The following is a 27,764-nucleotide window of genomic DNA, read 5'->3' as shown; positions in this document are numbered from 1 at the left end:
CTTAGCAGGGAGTCCTCTGGCACCTTGGCACATGCTCGAGCTGTCTTTGTTCCTCTATTGGTTGAGTTGAGGTCATTCGGAGTTCATGGTGAGTCTAGTACCTTATTAGCCAGCTTTCATGTTTCTTGAAGACCTATGATATTATATTAGTAAAGAGCCCTTGGATTCGCCCTTTTCCACAAGCCTAGAAACAAGGTGCAGTCAAGCCCTTTGAATCTTATCCATTGAAGAATGGGCTGACATTGCTAGACCGCATACATAAGGCTCAGGGTCATGATTCTACTTTTATGAAATTTTCAAAGGAGGTTAGGAGTGCTCAGTGTACAAAATTTTCCGTGAGAGAGGATGGTTCTTTAGTTTGTGCCAGTCGATTATGCATCCCTAATGATAAGGCCTAGTTAAAGGAGATTTTAGAAGAGGTTCATTGTCCTCCTTACATGATTCACCCAGGCAATACCAAAATGTATGGGCAATTACGGGAGCATTACTGGTGGTCAGGTATGAAGAGGGATATAACTAAATTTTGTGCTATATGCTTAGTTTGTCAGCAGATCAAGGGGGAGCATCAACAACTGGCAGGGACTCTCCAACCACTTCCTATTTCAGTTTCAAGTGAGAAGAGGTTATGATCAATTTTGTTACAATATTACCTTGTACCCAACTTGGGCACGATGCTATTTGGGTGATAGTGTATTGATTGATCACGCCTGCACATTTTCTTCCTATCAAAAAGACTTACTCACTTGATAAGCTACAAGTCTGTAAGTAAATGAGACTGTGAGGCTCCATGCTGTTTCTACCCACATTGTGTCAGATCAAGACCCTTGTTCTACTTCCCAATTTTGGCCTAGTTAGAATGCAACTTTGGGTACAAAGTTGAAGTTTAGCACATCCCATTAACCCCAAACAGATGGGCAATCAGAGAGGACCATTCAAACTTTGGAAGACTTGTTGAGAGGATGTGTTATGGATTTTAGTAATAGTTCGGATGTTCATTACCTCTTGTAGAGTTTGCATACAACAATAGCATAGGGACGCTATCGTATGAAGCCTTGTATAGACAAATATGTAGATCACCTTTGTATTGGGATAAGTGGGAGAGAGGTGATTAATGGGACCAGAGATAATTCAAATAAAAACAAAGAAAGTCCTTGTTATCCGAAAAAGGTTGAAGGCCGCCCAAAGTAGACAAAAAGCTTACGCAATCGTCAATGCAGAGAACTAGAGTTCAAGGTCAAAGATAAGGTGTTTTTACGTATATCACCTTGGAAAAGTGGGGCAAGGTTTAGGAAGTGTGGGAAGTAGAGCCCATGATATGTTGGTCCTTATGACATATGGGATTATCTAAAGAATTGTTCTAGTAGCATATAGACTCGTTTTACCTCCAAGGTTGTCAAAGATGCATGATCCCTTCCATGTATCTATGCTAAAGAAGTACATTTCAGACCTATCACATGTACTGGAAGTTCAGCCCGTTCAGTTGACAAAAGACTTGTCCTATGTGGAGGAGTCAATCGATATATGAAGGTGTTTTGACGTACGCATATAATCAAAGAGGCAACTTGGAAGTGTGAGAGTCAGATGAGGACCCTTTATTTGTATCTTTTTCCAAGCCTAGGTTAGTGAACTTTCGAGGACAGATTTTTCTCAGGGGGGTAAAATATGCAACACCTGCGTGCACACATGTCATCAATATAATCCTATTTATCTACTCATACATTAATTTCAAACAAAAAAATTGTTAGAAATATAATTAAGAGTTAATAGAATTAAAAGAAAATAAATTGAAATTTAACTAATTAGTTATAAATCTTTAACAAAGTAAATAAAAAATTAAAAAATGAATGATAATAAATTATGAAAATAATTTACTGAATAATATTGTTTGTAATAGAAAATAAAATATTATTATTTTGCTTTGTTAACATATATATTTGTACTTTTATATATGAATTATTTACTATATAGCGGTAAAAACAAAAAAAAAAACGAAAAGAAGAAAGAAAGAAAAGAAGAGTAGGTGGCCCACAACCCGCACCCACAAACCCTTTACCCCCCCCCCCCCAATTCTCTTCTTTTTCCTTCCTCCTCTTTATTCTTCTCGTCTGTGCGCCACCCAACCTTCCCTCAATTCCTCTTGCATTTAATCCATTTTTTATACCTTTCTAAAGTTTTTCAATGCCCAAATTTCAAATATATTACTGGAAATTTTCTATTTCTACTTCCAACTTCAAGTTTTGGGCCGCGAAGATCAAACCCTAGAAGTTCCTACATTTAAAAATACAGTAAGTGCTATGAGTTTTATTTTATAAAATTATTTTACTTTTTGTTTGAATAGTTAAACTATGACTATGGTAAGCAGGTGGGAGTCCTACATAATTAATTTTATTATTCCTTTTACATTAATATAATAATATAAAATAATGGGAGAAATTATATTCAATTCTAGGTAAGTAAAAATGTTCTTATCAAATTTATTCTTTTAATTTCTTTTAAAAATTAAAATAAAAATTTTAATTTAAATAAAAAAAAATTAATGGATTTTATTTAAAACAAGAATTTTTATTGTACAAATGATGATAACAATATGAAATATAATTTTTCACTAAGTATAGTATTTTTGTATGTTAATAATGTAATGAGGTTCTTATCTAATATAGAGTATTATATGTTTAGGTATTTGCGCATACTAAGGGATCATCATTTTTTTTAATTTCAAAAATAGTAACATAAAAATTTAATTGTATGGTTCAAGACCAATGTAGAACGAGATAGAATTTGTAATTTTATCAAAGGCTTGGGAAATATTTTCGAATAACTAAATAACAATAATAGTATCAACAACAATAAAGACATCCATCCATAGCATGCATACACGTACACAACTTATCCTAATACACACATTCTGCTATCAATCATTAGGCGCAGATAATCTTTTGGCTAGTGATCCCACAGCTCAGATCTTTAGTTTCTTATTTTGAGTGGATAATAGAGTTATTTTTATGAAATTATTTTTATTTTAGGAATTCAAAAATTATTTTACACAAATTTATCTGAAGGCTTACTTTTAAAAGTTATATTTGATATTGATTATCCCTTTGTAATTAAATGTTAGTTTGAAAAATTGACAAGAGCTACGTTACTTTTGGAAAATTGTTATTCTATAATTATTATGTTGAGGATAGACCTAGTTGTTTGACCTGCTGCTAAGATTTGGGGGAGCGAGGACCTTTGTCTGCCTCATTTATTTTGATATTCTAATTATGGCCTTGTCTACATGTGTATGACTCTAATTCAGTATGTTCTAATCTACTTTTGTTAATCTGACATCTCTGTGTGTCCACCAGGTTCTGTACTAGAAGTATTATTATGTTCATTGACTTGAGAATATTATAATATAATAATTGAATATTATAATATAATAATTGAATTCTATATGTTGATGATGAGATTAAATTGGTTTTTCGTGATAACAATAGAGATTTTTTTTTTCAAGAAGTATTTTTTTAAGCATATTGTAGATCTTGTTATCTTTATAATCCATTCACTAAGCATCTCCTCATTATAATCATTTCCTTTTTGCAAAGTAGATTCTTTTTAGTTCCCTTTCTACTCCTGGCACTAGTAGAGGAATCAAGTTGCACTGTTTCCAGTCTATATTTTTTGTTTTACTAGTGGGTCATTGTTTTCTTTAAATACTCTGACTTCATATGGACTCTTTTGATTAGATTGGTTTGACTTTTATTTTTATTTTTTTTTTTGGGATTGTATTGCAAAACAATGAAAAACTGAATTTTTTTCCTTTAGTACCTCATCATGTTATTTTTTGTAGAATGTGTTTTTATCAAATCTTCGTTTAGACGTGAAAGTTAGATTTTCGGTAGTACATCCTGACTCAGTTAAGTGGGACCCATGGGGTCGGAGTGAGACACTATAAATAGAGGGAGAGACCTATCATTGTGATTAGGTCTTCCAATTTAGAAAATACTTTAACAGATTTTGGGCTGAACAGGGGAGAAAAGGGGAAGGGGCTTAGGATTTAGTTGCACGGTGGAAGGGAAGGGAAAGGAGCAGCAATGGAGGCAGCCTCTCGCAATTTGGCCCTAGCAATTAATTACATTAGCAAGGCCTATGGTTGGAAAAGGAGAGGCCAACATGTCTTGCAATGGAGAGCTCTTTTGTTAGATTATGACGGACGAGGAAGAGGAAGTTCCTCTAACACTGAAGTTCTAAATTGGTCTTCTTCTCGGACAATGAGAAGTGTGGCAACATAGTTCCAGAAAATGGTCGCAATCTGCATAATTGTAAATAGTGGTCGTAGCTTTTTCTGACATTACATAATGCATAATGGATGCCACATCCGTGAATTTGTTTATAGCATTAGAAAAATTGTTAAAAGTTATAGATTCACATGCTTTGACTCCAATCTTGCATAAAAACGTCTGCAATGATTTTCACCAAAATTTTAAATCAAGCTACAGATAACATCTACGAAACATTGGCCGCAAGGGTTAAAAGCCTTGTAGCTGTTGTTAATCACTATTTGATTGAGTATAAATCTAACCCAAAGAAATTACAAGACAATGAAAAATAAAAAATGCACCAAATTTATATTTCATATTTCATAGCATAATCAGCTAAAAGCAAGAACATCTAATCAAATGATTAGCAGTATGAAGCAAAGATTGGCAACTACCTGCCCTTAAAGTTGAGTTTTAATCTGATTTTTGTAGTAATTGAAGAATTTAGATGTTACAATATAGTTACTAACTTATACTAGAAAAAAGTGTAAATATGATTTGATTCCCCACATTACAAATGGTTTGTTTATCTTCGTTTAATCAATTCTTGACCATTTAGAAGTAAATATGATGAATATAGTTTAAAAATTCTGCTTTAAGTTTTAAAAGCTTGAAATGTTTTTGAAAAGTGCAAAATTAGTATTAAAAAATTTTAATCGATTCACAGCCAATCTAGAGGCATAACAACCTATATCAGACAGTAACTACATGTAACAGACCATAGTGACAGCTATGGCACCACAGCATACAATACAGATGTAAACAAGGGTACTTGAGTTATGAGATATCGTCCCATAATGTTTTCCGAAGGCACTGATACTGTTACATTGCCATTACGTAATGGTAATGGTTATATTTTTTAAAACCATGTGTGGAGATGGAGTGCTTTTCTCCAGCAACTCTAGCCTTGGACAACAGCATCAGCAATTTTTTTTCTCTGTTTCTTTGTCTACATCATCCCCTCTGTTCTCATAGCAGCAATTTCCTTCTTTTTTTTTTTTTTTTGAGGGATTGGAGAGTGTTAGAAAATCTTGCATGTACACTCTCGAAGAAGTGGGTTATGTTTGGCATATTGCGGTTTGTAGGCTGCAAGCATAGGTTGGATGATAAGGCTAGGGCATCAGCCATAAGATTGGTGGAAGAGATTGGGTTGAGAGTAGGGATGAATCGTTGTGGGGATGCAGGTGATAATGGTAGTGAAGAAGCACTGGGGATTGAAGTGAAGCTCTGACACCTATAGATGAAGGTTGGTTGGCAAAAGAGAAAATGTAAGAAAACTAATAGAAAATAAAATCAAAATGTAATTAGGGTTCTCAGTTTTCAACATTGCAAGTTGTTTCAAACATTACATGATAGTGCCTTTATATAGACCTTTTAATATAAAAGGAAATAGAATGGAAACAAATCAAATTCCTAAAAAAAGAAAATTACAAAGTAGATTCCAAAAAACAAAAGCCATAAGGTTGGTTGGCGAAAGAGAAAATATAAGAAAACTAACAGAAAGTAAAATCAAAATGCAATTAGGGTTCTCAGTTTTCAACATTGCAAGTTGTTTCAAACATTACACAATAGAGACTTTATATAGACGTTTTTACCCAAAATAAAAGGAAATAGAATAGAAACAACACCAAATTCCTAAAAAAATGAAAATTACAAAGTGGATTCCAAAAAACAAAAGCCTGAATTATCCCTGCTAAGGTTAATACAAAAAGCCTGCTGCACATTTTTTTAAAAAAACAAATCTGAGCAAATTAATAAATATTACCAAAAAATTTTGGTTAACCCAAGAAACTTCTTAAATCAATTAAAATAAATATAATAATAAAATTAAATTTCAAAATAATATATCATTAATAGAATGAGCTTATCCTTCTTTGAAAAGTACAAATACTATTAATAGCAGTCAAAGAGTTCTACATTTCTGCCTTAAGAAAATAGACTGAAGCTTGTAAGAACACAGTCAAAGAAGAAGTCAAGTGGCTCAAAGAAATCCTGCTTTGCTTTGAAGCCTCCTCTGATTTGAAAACCATTCTGTCCAAAAAGCAATAAATACCAAGTGGAGGAAGTGCCGGATCTAGAAAGTTTGGCCCAAATTCTGCATTGCAAGATTGGCACTTTACCATAGCAGGGGTTACCTTCAGGCAGCGGGGTTAAATCAAAATTCATTTGGGAACCTATCATGGAGAAGGTGGAAAGAAGACTAGCCTTTTGGAAATCATTGTACCTTTCTAGGGGGTAAAGCTTACTCCTCTCAAAAGCACACTATCTAGTCTTCCCCCTTTATTACATGTCTCTTTTCCCTATTCCAGTGTCACTCAGAGATAGGATTGAGAAACCTCATTGGCAGCTCCTTTGGCAGTGTTAAATCTTGATATACATTGTTGGCCCACAGCCTAACAGCTTAATCTTTTAGGTAAAGTGGTTATCTAACATGGTATCGGAGCTGGTTACCAAAAGGTCCAGGGTTCTAGTCTTGTTGACTGCATTTATTGCATGATGTTTAAAATATTATTGTATTACCTTGAATGGGTGTTTATTTATTGTGTGTTTCTCCCTCCATGTGCGGTCGGGCTGCACGTGTGGGGGAGTGTTAAAGCTTGATATACATTGTTGGCCCACAACCTAACAGCTTAAGCTTTTAGGTAAAGTGGTCATCTGACTGGGGGGAATTTCATTTGGTCTACTGTGATAACTTGGTGCTTCCAAATCAAAGGGAGGCTTGGACATTAAAGCTCTGCAGCACATGAACAAAGCATTTTCAGCCAAATTTCTAAGGAGGCTTGCAGCTGAGAGGAACAGCAAGTGCAGGAAGATGATATGTTTGATTATAACTATAATGTCTTCCATAGTTACCAATAAAATGCTAACACCCTAGCAAACCACGTATAGAAACAAAAATTCTGAAACATGGTACATTTTAGTTTTGGAGCGCAAAATCTATCAATCCAAAGTTCTAACTCAAAACCTTTTATTAGTTAAACTAGCAAATCATCACATATTAAGTCTATTTCTATCATTATTAATCTATTTCACAATAAAAAATCTAGTCTGCATTTAGAAACACCTCAATGTCCTCCCCAAAAATATACAAGTGACATTACACTTTATTAGCCAATATATCTATTAAGAATATCAATAATGTTCCACACTTTATAGCACGTACTGTACCGCGATCCCGTTCACATTGCACATACCATGATGTTCCACATTCTAGGTAACATTGAACTCTCCTCATGGATCCCCACCCTCTCCGAATGCTCTCCTTCTCGCAGTCCTCGGAGAATCATTCTTGCTTAGAAACTTAATTTTTGGAAGGAAACTCGTACCAACATTGGTTCAGGAGGCCTGAACAAATTCTGGGAGGACCAATGGGCGGGGAACTTCACTCTGAAAGAGAAATTCGAGATCTTCTCATGCTCTCAATAAACAAGGATGCTTTGCTTTGTGATGTTATTACTATCAAAGGTCTCAACCACCATTCTTGGAACCCCAACTTCTACAGAAACCCAAATGGTTCCCTGCTGCAACAGATTGAACTTTTCTTCAAAGACTTGCATGAAACACCAGTATCAAGAGCAGGGAACGTTAGCATATGGTGGAACCTCAGCTCCAAAGGTGTGTTTTCAGTGCAATCTTTTTACAATCACCTGATTCAGCAACAGAACAATAATCATGCTGCGATCATAGAGAAGTTCCCTCATAAACTCATTTGGCAGCCAGTCATCCCTTCCAAGTCTGCTTCTTTGCTTGGTCAGCCTCCTTCGGAAAAATTTTAACACTGGACAGAAAGAGGTTGGGCCCCTGCAAATTGGTGCTTCCTATGTCATGAGGACAAGGGAAACATAAACCATCAGCCTCTGCACTGCCCCTACTCTTCCCATATATCATATATAGTTCCTTTTTTGAAACTGACAAAATACAAATGGGTTATGTCCCTCTCTATTATAGGCCTGCTGAGATGTTAGAACTCTATGGACCTTAACAGTGGCCAGAGCCTCATATAGAAATTAATCCACCATGCAATCTTCTGTGAATTTTGGAAGGAGGGGAACAGAATAGTATAATCCAATGACACCACTCACTGCAATATTTTATTGGATTGCGAGGAATCTTTATTGCTGAATTCAATCACCAATAGAGTATGGAAGGATCTCTCCTGCTGATATTTTCATATTCCTTAATTACCTTAGCTGATATGTTTTGCGGTTTTTTCTTTTCTCCTTTCTTCTTATTGTTTTGCATATTCCCTGTACACTCCCTGTACAATCTCCCTCTTCTGTTCTAATTAATTCTTCTTTACATCTTCAAAATAAAAGAAAATAGAATAAATTCATTAAATTTTCATGCTACCATGCAATTTTTGGCATTAAATAATTAATTTAACTTATTTTAAATGTACACGTGCTAATCAAGAAAGCAATAGTCATTGATAACCAAATACTCAGCCTTCTTTTCTTTTGTGTTCTTTGGTTTTTGGCTCATTCTTTTGGTCTTTGTCAACATTACGGTCACTGTGTCCAGTCAGTTCAGGCCAAATAACCCATCTCACCAGCCAAAACTTAAACCTCCAACTTGACCTGTTGAGACTCCGCATGATCATGAATCTCTGAGACCCTGCTTCAAATGATTTGAAATTCAAGCAGTAACCGAAATAACTTGAAACGTTTCAAAAATTCAATAACTAAAACACTAGGTCCAGGCAAGATCCAAGCGAGCTAGATAGAGTGGGCGAGAGAGAGAGGCGAGAGATTTCTAAAAGTATCACTTCTAAAGCACCATAGGTAAAAAAGATATGTATGTAGAAAGAACATAATCAATCAAATAGACCTTGTTATGTTCAATCAAATATACCTGGTTATGCCCCATGGCAGGAGCTACGCAATAAATTACACTTGCTTCAGTTAGTTTTCTGTTGGAAGGTCCACATGGATCTTTCTCTGCACTATATGAACACGAAATGAAAGCATCAACACTTTTTGTGCCATCTGTTTTTCCAGATCCCAAATGCTTGGGGAAAAAATTCTTCTCCACGAGCTTGGTAGATAAACCAAATTTAGATTGGTTGCTCCAATTGCATAAACAATTTGTCGTAAGCACATTCCCTGCCACATGAAATGTTATCTCTGTTGTTGGGAAATATATAGCCATAATAATTAAATTGGACCCAGAATAAAAGAAAGTAGCACTGAACAATTACAGGGTTACAACATGCACTTACAAAGACTAATCCCACATGGTGAACATCAGTAATAGGAGTTGTCGAATAGGCACCAGATTGCTTTCTGGTTAAAGAGAAAAGATTATTAATCACTATGACCACTTACGCAGATGAACCAAGAAATTTATTTCACTGACATTCAACCCTAGCGACACCTAGTGCACTAGGAGGTGGATGGCAAACAGGCAAGAAAGTTGAACAGCTCAAGCCTTAGTTGCCAAACAGGTTGTTTGATCTCATTCATGGAATAAAAGCAAACTAAAATTTAAATTCAATACTTAGCCATTTGTAAGACAAGCTTGAGCAACTCTATGGTCTACCCACGAGGCTGGTGAAGTTGCAAGGGAATTGCACATTGCAATAACGCAAGCAGTCAACAGATTGACAAAAGTTCATAATAAGGAATTGAGTAATGTTTTGGAGCATGTCATAAGACTTCAACCTTGAGACACACATATGGATTGACTTCAGATAACAAGATTATAATTGAATTCAAGCTCTCTTTTTTCTCATGAACAAGCAGAACTGACCCATGTCAACACTCTTAAATATGGATAGCAAAGATAATATCAAGCTCAATTTCAATCCAGTTCAACCAGGCAAGCTTAAACATTTAGAATTGCTTTAGATCAACTTTTCTAACCCTGAGCTCATCACTAACCCCCAGAAGGGAGGGCAGCCTTCAACAACAACACAGAATCAGAAACTCCTTCACCCCACATGATGTAGTGCAACAAAGAAAGAGAGGAGAAGAGAAATGGACAGACTAGTGAGAGAGAATAGGGAGAGGAGAGAGTAAATAGAGAAGAGAACAGAAAGAGAAAGCAGAGAAGGACAGGAAGAAGGAAGAAGGAAGAAGGAAGAAGGAAGAAGAAAATATGGGAGGTGAAGGAGAGAGATTCAAACGTGAGGGTAGAGGGATCACTGTGAGAGAGAATATTGTCAGACTCAATTAATCATACAAAAAATTTCTATCCTTACATAATAAGCCTATATTTATAGGCAACTAGAGACCTGACAAAGCTATCAAAAATTACTAAGTAACCCAAAATAATTAAAGAATAATCCTCAAACTAATATAAAACTAGTAATATGCCCACACTACGGATCAGGTGCATTCAAAATTCAACCTATTGCATATAAATTAAATAACAAACATAAAATATATATAACCAAAAATATAATTTGTTCACAAATTTTTTTTTTCCTCTTTGTTTTCTAAGAACATGCAACATTCTTGAATCAAGCCACCCCAACATACATACACCAACCACTTCAATATTGGATTATCGCTGATGCACGTAAAACCCACCCGGGCCACCAAAAGATACCAAATTTAACCCAAAAATAAAAATAAAGAAATAGTATTTTCCTAAATGTAGTAGGGCCACATGGGCCGCCCCAAGCCCACCCAATGCCACATGTCGGTCCCAAGATACACCTCACCCAACTTAATATAATCATAAATGATATAATTTTAATTAAAAAAAAATTATTAATTTTTTATATTAAAATTTTTTTGTTAATTAATAATTAATAATTAATAAATATTCATGCAAGTATGGTGCCATGCTAGTAGGGATACGCGAACAATAGACATGCATGCATCGCTTGGCATGCCATATTGATGGTTAAAATAATAATAATAATAATAATCATAATAATAATAATAATATTCATGCATGTATGGTGCCATGCTGGTAGGGATACATGGACAATAGGCATGCATGCATCGCTTGGCATGCCATATTGTTGGTTAATAATAATAATAATAATAAGTTAACGGGAGTGGCCAAGTGGGGGCTATGGAATATGGAGGATGGAGAAAAATGAATAAAATGAATAGTTAGTGGTTGCTTGAACACCATATTTTGCGCATGAGGACGGCAACTGTTTTTTTTTCACTAAATGATAAAAAATAAAAAAAATAAAAAAAAAATGGAAGAGGAGGTGGCCAAAGGAAGAGAAGAAAAGGACATTATTTTTTTTTTCAAAAAATGGAATCTTGTTGCAAAGTGAGGTGATTGTGAGTCTGTGACACATTTGACACCTCTTTGAATTTGATAGACAGCCCTCCTCCCTTTCCTACTTAATTTTACATCACTAAATGAAACGAATCAGTCCTAAAATTCACCAGAACCCATCCGTGACACCAAAAAGTGATGCATCATTGCCACATGTCAACCTCTAATGCACTTAAACCCAACTTTCATATATTTATAGATCTCTAATTCCTAAATCTACGCCTTCTATAGAACTGTTTAAAAGGCAGCAACCACAGTCCTCCTGCATGCTCACCTAGCTAAAAAGAACTCGTCTCCAAAGAGTTAGACTTCAAGTTCCACTCTAAGAGATCAAAATCAAGTGCACAAAGATCATCTTTGGGAAGCCACATAACGTATGAAGCAGGGAGACCCCTCTACTCAAGTACGTACATATGAAAAACCTCCATCTGAAGAAGTCACGCACTTATCATCTGATATAGTCTTGATCTCATCTTGCTGTTATGGAATGGAGAGTAGTTAAGGAATGACAAAACCTACAGAATAAAAGCAAAAGGCTCAATGATGCCTAGATAAGTTGTCAAATCCTATATGTTGTAAACATGACATATTCATATGCGCAGGCAAATCAAGTAGATAAGCATTACGTCCAAGTTGTCTTATCAAAGGAAACAGGCCAACAGCTCAGGCATGCAATTTCTTAAATGAATTCTTGGGATACTGAGTGGTGGACAAATGTGGGCCGTAACACTATCACCCACATTTAAATCTCTAGCACTGCAATGCACATCAGCAGCATGTTTATAATCTATATTACTCATTGCAAGTGTGTGCCTAACCTGAGCATGCAAATCATGGATGCATTGCATGAAGGACTTGAGCAGGTATGCCTCAGGTGGTAAAGGAACAATATCAATGGGAGCATGGGGCTTGTACCCAAAGACAAACTGAAATGAATTCTTAGCTGTGGGCCTATTTGTTATTATAAGGAAAATCAATGCTAGGCAATACCAAGCCCCAAGTGCCTCATTTTTATCATACAACACACCTAAGGAAATCACCCAAACTACAATTAACAACCTCGGGACCATCAGTCTCAGTGTGAAATCCAGAAGAAAACATCAAATCACACACAACTTCCAAAAGTAACTAATGAACTTGACATCTCTATGAGACATTATGGAGCTAGTCAAACCATGTAGTTTGAGAACTTCCAAAAAAAGTAGCTTCGCAACAAGTGAAGCATCAAAAGTTTTACAACATGAAATAAAATGTGCCATCTTAGAGAATCTCTCAACTACCAAAAAGAAAAAAATAGAATCATGACCTTAGGCTGTTTGGGCAAACCTAAGACAAATTTCATGCTTACGTCTTTCCTTGGCATGTGTGGCAAAGGAACAGATGTGTAAAGTCCAATCATCTGCTTCCTAGTTTTTGCTAACTAGCAAGTGCAATTCTGGGAAAAACTATCCTAGAAACATCTATGAGGGCAATTATGTTGTCTTCTACCTAAATGGCCAGCTAAACCACCTGCTGCATGCAACTCCCAAACTAAGAAATCTCAAAATGAAGTGCGCTGAATGAAAATTCTAGTGCCCTTAAATAAATAACCTTCATGGATGATAAAATCAACATAGTTCCTACTTCCTACTTCCTACGAGTACCACAGGTCACCTCCGAAAAGACGACCCCAAAATCAAGACAATTATATATCCTTCAATCTTTCAAATCCTACAACCTCAATACTCATCACATGAAGACTAGTTACTACTCAACTAAGGAAATTAGCAACCTTATTCTCAACACTTGAACAAAGCTTGAGAACACAGGTGCACTCATTCAAGAATTCTACCCACCAACCCACTCCATAATAGGAGGTTGCTCAATGGTTCACCAACACTTCTTGGCTGGACCTACAAGTTTCATTTTGAAAAAAACAGACTTTTTCCTCACCTCTCATATGGTGCCACTCAAAATAATCCTACATCTCCTCAACCAATCAAATAAGGTAGAGGGATTCAACTTCCCGTCATATGTACACACATCAGCCTTTACCCTCTTAGTAATAACCCCATAATCCTCATGATCAAGCATAGGTGGATACTTATTACCCCTATTAGGAATTCTTCATGACACTCATAGGCTGGCTGCCTAAGGGTATGTTGACGCTCTATGGCATCAACCTGATGATAATACCTATCTTCCAAATGTAATCATGTCATCACGGGTATTTATTTTTCAATAGTTCTAACGTTAGGTAGAGGGACTTGACTCACCATATTATTGGCTATTTGGGCTCCACAAGAAGGAAGAATACCTTGTACTGACCCTACACAATAAGTAGACCCCTTGGACTGCCTAACAAACTCATCTATACCTTCATTTACAAGGCGCTTACCCAAAAATTTCAGGACTTGTTCAACTTGTTCATTGATGCTATGTGCTGTCAAAGGGGACTAGTCTGGAGGTGGTGAGGTCTCATGTGAAGTGAAGTCTAGTGTTTTATATTGTTGGCCATGGTGCACAATAGGATGAAACAAAATATAGATGCTGAAGAAAGCAAAATTTGCAAAAAGTAATATAAATCCTAAAGTATTATGATGCACACAAAAAATTATCAAAATTAATTAAAGCATGAAACAAAGTGTCAAAGCTCTACTTAGTCAAACAAGCAGGATGGCTGTGCAAGAAATAAAAAGGAAAGATATTCATCAACTTTTTTTTATTAAAAAAAACAATTGTTTTCTTTTTAGAAGGGGAACCAGGAAAAATTGGGCTAAGAAAACTTATGGATTCACCGAATCAAATAAATAATAATTGAGCTTCAAATGAAGGAATTCTACCTTAGCAAAGGCCTACAAGCTTGCTATTTACTCTAGATCAGCTAGTTCTTTAGTTCCTTAGAAGTGTGCCCAACTTCTTATTTCTCGCAAAAATACTCTAAAATATCACAGCAAATCTGGAACACGTGGTGTTAGAATCAGCAAAGGATTTCTTTATTTTTTATTGTTAGTATTCTGAAATCTGATAGAAAATTCTAAATTTTTCAAGATCAGATACAATTTCTCTTAGCTATTTTTCAAAATCTTAAGGGAAAGCCTCAATTTCTAATAATCAGATTCAATATATCTTCTGTATTCCTCGTTGCAATCCAAAATATCTCAAGGCAGCAGTCAATATCTCTTTTCTGGACACACAGCAACTTGGTTCGGCTACTGGAACTCACAGTGTGACTTGGATTGTGATGATTGGTGCTGGGATGGCGGATGCTGCAATGGGGAAAGGGGCTTCATGAGATGATGGAACAGGTGCATTAATAAGGGTTTTGCAATGGGGTAAAAGATTTCAAGTGTGAAGAGTTTCAATGATGGGCTGTTGAAAATTTGATGGTGGTTCTGACAACAAGGAATCCCAATGATGGTTCTGATTAAAGACTCATTTCTGGTGATGAAATTTCTTGTCAGCGTGACTTTGATGCAGCAGCAGCAGTTTTTTTTCCTGGATTCTTGTTAGGATTCCCAAATCAATTGGGATTTCTAATTAGTGTGCTATCATTCCCAAACCAACTGGGACTCTATTTAATGTTATGATTCCCAAATCAATTGGATTGAGCCCATTAAAGACTTGGATTGGAATATTTCACTTTCCTAATAGGAGTAGGGTTCCCTACCCTATATACATGTAGCCCTACAAGGATTTTTCATTCAAGCAATAACATAGTTCATACCCTTTGGCTAATTTGGAGGCAAATGCCTTTGAAGTGATCAACTCTATTTTCTCTTTCTATTTTCCATCCTTTCAATTTCCTTAATTTCTCTACAATAAAACCCTAGGGTCTTATCATTTGGTATCAGAGCCAAGTTCTTGTGGATGTTGTTGACCTACCAACAAAAGCAAGATCTTGGAATTCTTTATCTTGACTCGTATGCAATGACCTAAGAAATTCAGCGAAATCCCAAATGGAAGATAGGTCAAAGGCTAAAGGATGAACTTAGCAATATGTTTAGGCCTCAATTTGAAGAGATCCAAGCATTGCTCTCTAAACTACTCATTACACCTTCCCATAAGGAGAGACATACAATGCCTCTACATCAGCTAATTGTAAGAAGCAGTTGTTCGTGCGCGAAGGAGGTTACCAAGGAGAGCTGAAAAATACTTTTGCTTTCACCACACTCAAGAAACATCTAAAGTTGAGATTGCTTTTATTATTCTAGACGGCGATGCTATTCAATGGTATGACTTGTTTGAAGCTCGTTATGGAATGCCTTCATGGGTAGAATTTGTTTCTGGATTACTTGCCCGATTTGGGCCCACTGGATATGAGAATATTGATGGAGAGCTTGCTAAAATATACCAAACTAGCACTGTCTTAGAGTACTAGACATGATTTGAGCGATTATCAAGTAGGACAAAAGATTGGAATGAAAGGCAACTTGTCGGTACTTTTATAGAAGGTCTCCTACCTAACATTTAGTATAAGGTCCAAGTGCGTCGGCCACAGACTATGACCGCTGCAATTTCCTTTGCATGGTTAGAAGAAAAGAAGTTGAGAGAAGAATGATGTCACTCCAACAAGACCATTAACATGAAAAATGTCAACAACACTATCTCACCACCTACTTCTTGCAACCCTCCTGCCAAAATGATTGACTTAAAAGGAACTTAAAAAGAAAACAACAAAGGGCTTATACTGGCATTGTGATGAGAGGTGGCATAAACAGCACCATTGCAAAAAGGGACAACTCTTGATGATTGAACCAGTGGAGGAGCCAGAAGAGGTTGAGGATAACTATGCTAATTCAAATTAGGAAGGTATGGAATTTGATGACAATAGTGAATCTATCACTTCTTCAGTTCATGCTTTAGCTGGGTATGCTAATCTTCAAACCATGAAAATAAATGGCTTCCTAAAACCCATCCTATTATTATCTTAATTGATACAGGTAGCACTAATAATTTCATTAACACAAAAATTGGTAAAAGGCTAGCCTATCCTATGGAGCAATGTGAAAAGTTTGATGTGAAGGTTGCAGATGGAAGGACCTTGACATGTTAGAGCAAGAGTCCGAAGGTTAAACTTACTATGCAGAATCAAGGGTTGTATGTTGATTTCCTTATGCTGCCACTAGAAGATTATGAAGTGGTCTTAGGAATTGAATGGTTACAGACTTTAGGTGATATAGCTTGGAATTTTTCTAAATCAGTTATGAAGTTCACCGTGAACGACCAAAGGCAAACATTATGGTAATATCACTACAGTTTCAACTTTCAAGCCATCAAATGGTGAAGCTCCTTAAAAAGGAACGACATAGCTGTCTGGCACAACTTCTAGCACCTGGGGAGTTACAACATCAATCTGGCCAGGATAAAGGGCAAGAATATCTTATCTCAAAATTTTTTGACCTATTTGTAGAGCCACAAGGATTGCCACCTCAATGAACACGTGATCACCTCATTCCTCTATTTCTAGGTAGTGTCACTACTAATGTCTGTCCTTATCGCTATCTTTATTTTCAAAAAGCAGAAAGAGAAAAGATAGTGAAAGAAATTTTAGATGCTAGAAATAATTCAGCCAAGTGTCAATCCAAATTCTTCTCATGTCTTATTGGTGAAGAAGAAGGATGGCACTCGACGGATGTGTGTTGATTATCGAGAACTAAACAAGAACACTGTGAAGGATAAATACCCAATCCCATCGCGGATGAGTTGTTAGATGAGTTAGGAGGTACCCAGCAATTCACCAAAATAAACTTGAGATCAAGCTATCACCAGATTCGGGTATATGAGAATGACATTCAAATGACTGTGCCTAGAACTCACGTTGGCCATTACGAGTTCTTGGTTATGCCTTCTAGGTTAACCAAGGAACCTTCAACCTTCCAAAGTCTCATGAATGACATTTTCTGACCTTACCTATGAAAGTTTGTTCTCATATTTTTTTATGATATCCTGATATACAGCTCATCTCTTGAAGATCATTTATGCCATTTACAAACTATACTCACCACTCTTCCTGAGCCATCATCTATTTGTCAAGAAATCTAAATCAGCTTTGCTCGACCGCATGTAGAATGCCTTGGGCATATTGTTTCCCAAGAACGTGATCCAATTGATCATTCTAAAATACAAGCGATGACAGACTAACCTATTCCACAAACAATCAAAATACTACAAGGATTTTTTGGGCTTGACTAGCTACTACCGCAAGTTTGTCAAGGATTATGGAAAGATTAGAGCTCCACTGACCACTCTATTGAAAAAAGAATGCATTCAAATGGGTGAGGAAGCTAAACAAACCCTTGTCAAGCTTAAGCATGCAATGTCCACTACACCAAGTCTTGCCTTGTCGAATTTAATAAGGTTTTCATCATTGAGTCTAGAGCAAAAGGAGTTGGCATTGGTGCACGGACACCCCATTGTTTTTACCAGTAAGGCTCTTTCTCCATCCCACATCAACATGTTTGTTTATGACAGAGATGCTAGCCAATGTGCATGCAGTTACAAAGTAGACAACGTATTTAATTGCCCATCAGTTCCAAATCTGAGCTGGTCATAATTCACAAAAGCCAGAAGTATTTTTTGGAGCAACGAATCTCTTCCATGGAACAATAGAAGTGGGTCACTAAGTTGTTGAGCTATAACTAGGAGATTACCTACAAGAAAAAGGTCGAGCATGTGGTGGCAGATGCACTCTCACAACTTCCTCAACAAGTTGAACTAGTAGTTATTCCGGTACCTACATGCACTAACCTTGAAAAAATCAAGAAGGAATGGTGGCAAAATTCAAAGACTAGAGGTATTATCCAAAAGCTACAAGAAAAGCCAACATTAGTCCCTCCTTACTTCAAGGACTCTTTATACTTATTGGTTACGGCGAGGATCTTATTAGTGCCTAATTCAGCCCACAAGCAAACCATACTGCAAAAATTACACACATCACCGGTTGTAGGTCACTTTGGTTTCTTAGAACCTACAAGTACATTTCTTGAGAATTTTACTAGAAGGGAATGAAGGATGAAATCAAAAAGTTTTTGGCAAAATGTGATTTTTGTCAACAACAAAAAAGGGAAACAATGGCACGTCCATGCCTTCTACAACCTCTATCTATTCAAAAGAAGCTTGGACTAATATCTCTATGGATTTCATTGAGAGACTACCATCTTCTCACAGTAAATGTACTATTTTTGTTGTTGTGGGTTGCCTCACAAAATATGCTCATTTTTGTGCTATAACTCGCCCTTATACTACTACAAGTGTTGCTCGTACTTTTGTTGAGAACATTATCAAGTTGCACGGAATTCCTTAGTCTATTGTCAATAATGGTGACAAAGTCTTTACCAACAACTTTTGGAAGGAGTTTTTTCGTTTGCAAGGAACACAATTGAATATGAGCACTGCTTATCATCCACAATTAGATGGGCAAATTGAAGTTGTTAACAGTGCTTGGAGACTTATCTTCATTCTTTTCTAGCGACAGTTTGAAGGATTGGGAGCAATGGCTACCATGAGCCAAATGGTGGTACAATACCACTTATTATTCCTCCATCAAGTTTACTCCATTCAAGGTAGTTTATGGTCGAGCTCCTACTGTACTTGCTAGGTGTTCAATTGGATCATCCAAAACTGATCAAGTTGACAAGGAGTTACAAGATCGAAACAAAGTGCTTCAGCTCCTTAATGAAAATATTGTTGTAGCTCAAGCTCGTATGAAACATCAAGTTGATAAGCACCATACTGAAAAGGAATTCTTAGTGGTAGAGATTGAGTATTTCTTAGGCTAGAGCCCTATAAACAAATATCAATCACTCTTCGTTCTTCAATGAAGTTGTCGCCTCAGTTCTATGGGCCTTATAAGATCTTGGAACATATAGGCCCTATTGCTTATTGTCTTGACTACCAACATGTTCTAAGGTACACCTTTTTTTTTTGTCATGTATCTTGCCTCTAAAAGAAGTCAGGGGAGCAAATTATGTGCAGTGCCACTTACATGATACTGCACCTACTAGTGAGGTTCAAGTGTAGACACAAACAATTCTGGATCACCAAGTGGTCAAACGTAGAAGTCGAGACATCACAAAAGTTTTAGTTCATTGGTCTCACATACCAGCCGAAGTTGCAACTTAAGAAACTTATCAATCCTTGGAGGAGAGATTGCTGGAGTTTATTGCTGCTCAGCCTTAAGGACAAGGCTGATTTGAAGGATGTGGGAATGTTAGGATTCCCAAATCAATTGAGATTTCTAATTGATGTTTTGATTCCCAAATCAATTGGGATTTCTAATTAATGTATTCTGATTCCCAAATCAACTGGGATTTCTAATTAATGTTATGATTCCCAAATCAATTGGAATTTCTAATTAATGTGTTATGATTCCCAAATCAATTGGGATTTCTAATTAATGTATAATTCCCAAATTAATTGGGATTTCTATTAATGTATAATGATTCCCAAATCAATTGGGATTTCAAATTAATTTGTTATGATTCCCAAATCAATTGGGATTCTATTTAATGTTAGGGTTCCCAAATCAATTAGGATTTTTATTTAATGTGTTATGACTCCCAAATCAATTGGGATTGAGTCCACTCAGGACTTGGATTGGGATATTTTACATTCCTCATAGGAGTAGGGTTCCGTACCCTATATATATGTAACCCTATGGGGTTTTTTCATTCAAGCAATAACATAATTCATACCCTTTGGCAATTTGGAGGCAGATCCCCCTCAAAGTGATCAACCCTATTTTCTCTTTCTATTTTCCATCCTTTCAATTTCCCCAATTTCTCTACGATAAAACTCTAGGGCGTTATCAGTTCTTCTCTAAATTTCAGAACTGTCACCAATTTTTTATCCTTTTGATTTTCCTGCTATAGCCTCCTTCTTTTCTGCACTTTGCAGAAGCAATAAGGTTTTCCGCAGATTTAGGGGATTTGATGAAAGGGGAAAAAGAATTAATTTTTTTTTTCTTTTTGTTCTTGAGACTTTTTCTGAAGGGGAAAAGGACTTGGATTTGATTTCCATGGTGATGTTTAAGGATAGTGAAATATAAGAGCAACAGCAATGCCGGTAAAATCTGCATTTTACCAGCCAAATAAAATTGCAAGAAATTCCTCAGCAATGTCAAACTAAATAGGCATCTATTATTCAGCATCATCCTCTTGACTGATATACACATTGATTGAAGTCGTGTGAATCAATTTAGTTTAGCTTTTGACAACCATTCTCATGTCAAAAGTTTTTGTCCAGGGTGTTCAATGGAAAAAACTATTTATGCTTAACTTATTATTTAGATTTATTTTTTTTATGTATTGTCATTGTCAGTCAACTTTATCTTTATGTGTGTTTTCATTGTCAGACAGCTTTATGTGTATTGTCTTTGTCAGTCAGCTTTATCTTTATTAAAAGTTGTGTAAAGAAGATAAGGAAAAAGATTATGTCGGAAGCATATTCCAAGATGCCATGGCATATTCCCTCGCTCCTCATCTATTTAAAGGAGGCTCCGGCCTCTAGTTAGGCAGACCAAGTGAGGGCAAAGATTTCTCTTGTAAGAGTTCATGTATTTCTTTTGTTCTTGTAATCTCTTTGTTCAAGTTTAATGATATTTCTCCTAGTGTGTTCCTATTATATCTTGTTCCCTTGTTCCGCATTGATCCTACACTAAGTGCCCTATTGGTATCAGAGCCATGGCAACTAATCCAAGATCCAAAAGGCCAAATTTGTTTTTTTATGTCCCTATAGTGCTTTCTAAAACTAAAAAATAGTAATAATCATGCTCTCTAAAAATAACAAACAATAATAATAATCTGATGACTTGAAGAATCTGAGAATTAAAGTTCTTTTTTACGGTGTTCAAAGAGGTAAATAACAATAAAATAATGACCTGATCAAAGAAGTATTACTCAAAAACAGCAGGCAGAAATAATTGACGCTCTTACAATAATGAATGCTAAAAGAAGAAAGACCATGAAGGGCCATGGCTCCCTTTCATCCAAACAAATAAGGGGAAAATATCCAAAATCTTCTAATCAACATATTTCGGAAAAAAGCATTTTGAATCATTTTCTTAATAAAACATGACCTGTTCTCTGCACACTCCATACCCTTTTTTACAAAAACGAAGCACTGTTCAGATCACAAAAAATTATAAGAGAAAGAAAAAGGAAGACTTCAAAATGATTAAAAGAGGAATCCATTTCAAAGCAACCAACATTCTCTAATCCACTACCTTGTCTCTACCAAGATCACAAAAGCACTTAAATTTGTCAAATCTCCTACTACACATACCACCAATAAGAAAACCAAGCTGCTCACTTATTGAAAGAGAGTGAGCCTTCGACATATCTATTCAAATATTTAACATTGGCAAAATCGATAGTGAAACTTATGAAGAAATGTAAGTGCTTCAATTACAAAGTCAAGATGTACTTCTACTTTCCAAAAATGGTATTGAAGCCCTCCCTGAATTTGGCCCCAAATTTGAAGGGCACAATGGCAACAAGTCTAAAATCACAGTATTTGTACTTATATTGTTCAAATAAGCCAGCCAATCAAATCTTGGGTGAGACATGAAGAGAACCATCAATAAAGAAGCCTCGACAGTAACACCCAACAATTAATTTTGCCCTTTTTATGGGCTCAACTAGGCCATTCAACACCCATTTCCCAACCTGATCCTCATCCCCACCCCACACCAAGATAAAAAATAAAAATAAAAGAGTTCAAACAGTGGGGTTTGCAGCCATGATGTGTCCTTATTCAAAATACAACAAGATTTTGCACCAGTACTCTACCTTCCATCAACACCACCCCGCACCTAATTCGCAAGCATTTGCCAAATTTCAGGCATACCATGGTGTCACGAGCTAAGCTTGTACAGGGCATTATGCTTGCCTGTGACCACTTGTCTCGTGTGCTTGGGATGGGTTTTCATCATGTAAATACTAGTGTAAGGTTATTTTTCAGTATTTATTTCATTGTATGCCAAATAAGGCAGTATGACTCGGTCACTTTGATGTTTCATAGTGCCAGAGTGAGAATGGCATAGAAAACTCTTTAGGAGAGGGTGAGTGTTCATCAGTCATTGTAAAACTCACTAGTTATTGTCAACGTGTTTAGTCTACTTGCCTCCCTCGCTAAACACACATGGTTAACGGAGGTATTGTTAATGAATTGCATGGTTTCAATGTTTACTGCTTGCATGCCACTGCTTTCATGATTGCTTACTATTTCCGCTGCCATTTGATTGAATGCTTATGAAAGTATTTCGTTGATAAATGTTGGTAAACGATAGGCTAGCTAATTAAACAAAAGTACTTTAGCTAGCACCGCACGGCCCTTTCACAACGGTGTGAAAATAGTTGGACCATGACACCTGGCATGGGTCAATATTATTTGATTCAGCTACTATAGTTATTGTTTCATCTTTACAATTTCCACTTGGTAGTCCAATATAAAAACTACCCACGAACGTCTCGAGTAAGATTACTTGATACGAAAAGATATGAAACAGCCAATCCTCAACTTATTTAAGTTAAACCCAGAAGCCCATAGGGTTAACCATCAACATGTATTGAAGATATTGCAAGCCCCGTCAAAACTGACAATGGATTGCATGAACACTCATTCAGTTGTGATTATCTCAGTTTGCTCACAGAACTGAAACCTCTGAAATCCATACTTCGCCGGGAGATAGAACAAGAGGGAGTATACAAGAGGAAAGAACAGGAGTGAATAGCTTAGTGCATACCAGTTGAAGATGGAAACGACATTGTTTGAGGAGCCATCGAGTGCCACGCAAATTCGGCTTTGCTTAATACTCGCAAGTTTTACGAGGTCGAACAGGTCGTTGTTGAAAGTTCAAAACGAACCGTTCTGTCTCAATCCTCCCTCGCCCCCCAGCCTGTCGTCCTGCCACGTCGCCATTAATTGAAACTCACTCGCACCGTGCAATTTTTCAATGGCTGCTCTATTTTGAAAATAATAATAATAATAATAATAATAATAATAATAATAATAAAAAAACAGCAAATAAACGAAAAGTGTAATAAAGTATGTAGGAAAATAAATAAAAAATTAAATAAGACAAAACAAAAATTTACGTAGTTCGGCTATACCTACTGCATGGGATGGGATCAAAAACTTCACTATTACGGACGGAATCACAAGATAATTTAGAACCTATCTTGTACAAAATATCAAAACCAGTCTCGTACAAGATATCTCTCTTCTCTTTATCTCTCCTTTTCTTTCTATATATCCTACTTACTTCAAGCTTGCAAGTGAGCATATAAGCATACATTGTACGTAAAGATGTGTCTTACAAATGTGAGGGGTAGGATGCATTTCTATAGGGCAATATGGATAACAAGGCATTTATTGGGATGGAAAAATCGAAGTGGTGGAGGATGGGTTGACACACATTTTTCATAACACTCCCTCTTAGATGTCACCCATATATATTAACTCCTACTAAAATCTTTAATATGTCTCATTCTTATGAGATGAACCAATTTCTTGAAGGTTATAATAAGCAAAGTTTTGGTGAACAAATCAACTAGACTATTACTTGATCGAATCTGTTGAACATCTATATCATCGTTCTTTTGGAGTTCATGTATATAAAAGAATTTTCGAGATATATGTTTTGTTTTGTCACCCTTTATGTATCATCCTCTTATACATACAGCGTTGTCTTCATATAAAATTGTTGGAATATCCTTGATTGATTTAATATCATAATTTGCTTGGATATGAGAAATCATTGATTTGAGTCACGCGCATTCTCTACCAGCTTCATGGACAACTAGTATTTCAGAATGATAAGAGGATGTTATTGTAATCATCTACTTTACTAATTTCCAAGATATAGCAGTTTTTCCGTAAAGAAATACATATCTAGTTTGAGATTTAGCATTATAAGGATCATATAGATATCCAGCATCTACATATCCTACTAGTTGAGATTTGGAATCAAAAGAGTAGAAAAGACTCAAATCAGATGTACCTCTCAAATAGCATAGAATGTGCTTAATTCCATTCCAGTGACGCTAAGTAGGAGTATCTTGCTAGTAGATTTACTGCAAATGTAATGTCAGGTCTTGTACAATTCGCCAGATACATTAGAGAGTCTATAGCACTTAAATATGGTACTTCAGGATCAAGTAATTCCTCTCCCTCATTATGAGGTCGAAATAGATCCTTCTTAACATCAAGTGATCGCACCATCATTGGAGATTCCAAAGGATTAACTTTGTCTATATAGATTTGCCTTAATACCTTTTTGGTATATTTAGATTGATGAACAAGAATTTTATCATTTACATATACAATCTGTAGGCCAAGACAATATTTTTTCTTTCCTAAATCTTTCATCTCAAATTCTGCCATTAAATAATTAGCAGCTTTAGTGAGCTCTTCAAAAGTCTCAACTAAATTCAAATAATCAACTCTAATAGCAATTATAGCTAGGAGTGAGCATAATTCGGGGAAACCCGAATTAATCGATTTAATCGGCCAAAATTGGTCGATTCGGTTTGGTTTGGGTAAAAAAATCAGTTCAGTCGGTTCGATTGGGCTTCACCAAAATTTGGTGAATCGGGTTTCGATTCGGTTAATAGCAAATATTAATTCATTTAACTGATTAACTGATTTATTAATTAATTAAATTTTAAATATAAATTATTATATATTAATTTGTTAGGGATGGGGCTCGACTTGGGAGGAAAAAGGGCGGAGTGGAGGGCTAGGATTTAATTTGTTCACACTTCACTATTCCTCTACGCTGCTAACAAAGCTACAGGTCTCCATTGGACCATCTCTATTCTCCACTTCTCAATTCTCAGTTTCAAGCCTCAGTTCTCACTCTCCGTTCTTCGCAAACAGTGAATCCCCTCTTCGGCTCTCCATGTTTCATGAATCCCTCTTTGGCTCTTCCCTCGCGTGGGCGTGGCAACGGCTCTTCACTCAGTGACTCAGCCACTCAAGTACCTTCAAGGCTTCGACCTTCCCCTCTTCCCTCATTTCAGTCTGGATGAAGCTATAAAGAATCTAAATTCCCATGTTTATCACTAATTTTCCTTAGCCACAGTTGCTTGATATTTTTGGTGAACCACAAATTTCCCAAAACATATATGGGAAAAGATGGGGGTAAACAGGGGAGGGGACTTAGCAGAGAGTAGACAACCGAAAGACGGTCCGTTCTATACTCTCTTTTTTTTTCGGTATTGTGTGTGTGTGTGTGTGCGCGCGCGCGCACGCGTGTGTGTTTATTTCAGCTTAAAAGAAGGTCAACAGTTGCTTAATATTTATTTTAGTATTGTGTGTGTGTGTGTGTGTGTGTGTGTGTGGTTTTGAGTAGTCTTTATATAAAACATCTTTCTTTGTGGTGGATGTTTGTCGCTGGGTCTGCTGAAGCTTCTAATTTTTGGTACTTTTGATTGGAATGTGAAAATTAGTGGGAAATAAAATGTTGATATTTGTTACTTGTGAATTTTGTGGCATAATATGGCGTGCTCATTTGTTTAGATGACATGGCCGGAGACTTGAATGACGCAGGGGGTTGTAATGATGTTCTAGGATGGGTGGAAGTGTTTGGAAAACGAAAAAAAAAATTCATAGTTGCAGCATTTTAATTGCCAAAACTACTTGTGTAGATTAGGATATGGAAATGTTAGCTCTGAAAACCATTTTTACCTGTTTCATTCTCTATTTTAATTAAGCTAGATTTTGTAAAAAAATTATAATTGTATTTTGTTTTCAGCAACTAATTACAAATAATTTCAGTTAAATCCGGTTAACCGAATTACCCAAAAAGGTAATTCGGTCGGGTTTGGTTTGATTCAGTTCAGCAGTTCGATTGGTTCGGTTAATAGCATCTATTAACCGAAATTTTCAATTAATTTGGTTAATTGCCCGAATTTGGCTAAACCGACCATTTGCTCACCCTTAATTATAGCAAATCCAAATTTTGATCTTTTAATAAAAATGCATGGACAAATTGGATCATTTATGAATCCCTCTTTCACAAGGTATTCACTTAATCGATAGTACCGCATGCATCCAGATTACTTTAATCTTTATAAAGGACGTTAGAGTTTAATTGAATATAAAATTATGGGTTTTGCTTTAGGCGATTTAAATCCTTCAAGAATTTTCATATAAATTTCATTATCCAACAATCCATATAGGTATGTTGTTATTACGTCCATAAGATGCATGCTCAGTCATTCAGCAACTACCAGTACAATTAAGAATCTGAAAGTGATGCCATCAATTATAAGAGAATATGTCTCCTTATAATCAATTCCAGGTTTTTGCGAGAAACATTATGCCACAAGTCTTGCTTTATATCAAGTAATTTCATTATTTTCATTTCACTTGCGCACAAATACCCGTTTGTATCAAACAGGTTGGACATCTTCTAGTGTCTGGACTATAGGTCCAAAAACTTCTCTTTTTGATAGAGAGTTTAATTCTAATGTGATAGCCTCTTTTCCATTTTGGGCAATCACTTCTATATCGACATTCATTAACAGATTTAGGTTCAAGATTCTCATTACTTCTGGTAATGTCAGTAGCTATTGCATATGTAAATGTGTTGTTGACAACAACTTTATTTCTATCACACATTTCTCCTATGTAATGAATTGCAATCTCATTATTATTTACAAGTACTTGTCCCTTTTTAAGGGATGCATCTTCAAGAGTTTTCTCATCATGAGATTCCTCTTCAAGAGGTTCCTCTTCCAGAGGTTTCATAATAGGAATTTCATCTTCAGGAGAAACGGGGTTGTGAATGTCGAATGGATTATCCACCTATGTAACCTCTTCTGTAGTGTTTACAGATTTTAATTTTCTCATTCTCTAAGTTTTATTTTTTTGCACCAAAAAGATCTTCCACGTTTAACTTGCGACTTATGTTTATTAGCCGGCTACTGTCCTTTAAGGACATCAATGCGTGTTGGAATATTTTCAACAGGTATATGAGATTTTAATATGGCCTTGGTATCTACAAAAGAATCTGGTAATTGATTTGCAACCTCTTACAAATGTATAATCTTCTAAACTTTAAGTTCACTTTGATTTGTGCGAGAATCTAAGTGAGATAAACTCATGGCATTCCACGTTATTTCATGTTGTGCTTCAGGCACTAATTTTTTCTTCCCCTAATGTAGGGAATATTTCTTCATTAAAATGACAATTCATTTCTCTTGAGAACAAGTAGTACACATAAAATCAGTTGAT

The 27,764-nt window shown here is 36.0% G+C and overlaps 1 protein-coding gene across 5 annotated transcripts in view; it reads right to left on the bottom strand.

Annotated features, from left to right (window-relative positions):
• LOC131162936 (histone deacetylase 14, chloroplastic) overlaps positions 1 to 23,469 on the bottom strand; it is a 98,150-nt gene extending 74,681 nt beyond the window's left edge. For 2 of the 5 annotated variants that reach the window (XM_058119558.1, XM_058119559.1), the window contains exons 1-2: positions 23,269 to 23,469; positions 9,153 to 9,403 (exon numbers count right to left, since the gene is read on the bottom strand). In XM_058119558.1, the coding sequence (XP_057975541.1) occupies positions 9,153 to 9,403; positions 23,269 to 23,305 (288 nt within the window). In that variant the 5' untranslated portion in view covers positions 23,306 to 23,469. Of the gene's footprint in view, positions 1 to 9,152; positions 9,404 to 9,519; positions 9,584 to 23,268 lie in introns of all 5 variants that reach the window. The other 3 variants (XM_058119561.1, XM_058119562.1, XM_058119563.1) reach the window with 2 other exon arrangements.
• Positions 23,470 to 27,764: the final 4,295 nt, after the last annotated feature.

The sequence above is a fragment of the Malania oleifera genome, chromosome 8 (assembly GCF_029873635.1).
Source record: "Malania oleifera isolate guangnan ecotype guangnan chromosome 8, ASM2987363v1, whole genome shotgun sequence".
NCBI lineage: Eukaryota > Viridiplantae > Streptophyta > Magnoliopsida > Santalales > Ximeniaceae > Malania > Malania oleifera.
Note: the sequence above shows the minus strand (reverse complement) of the source record. Positions and strands in the feature narration are given on the sequence as shown.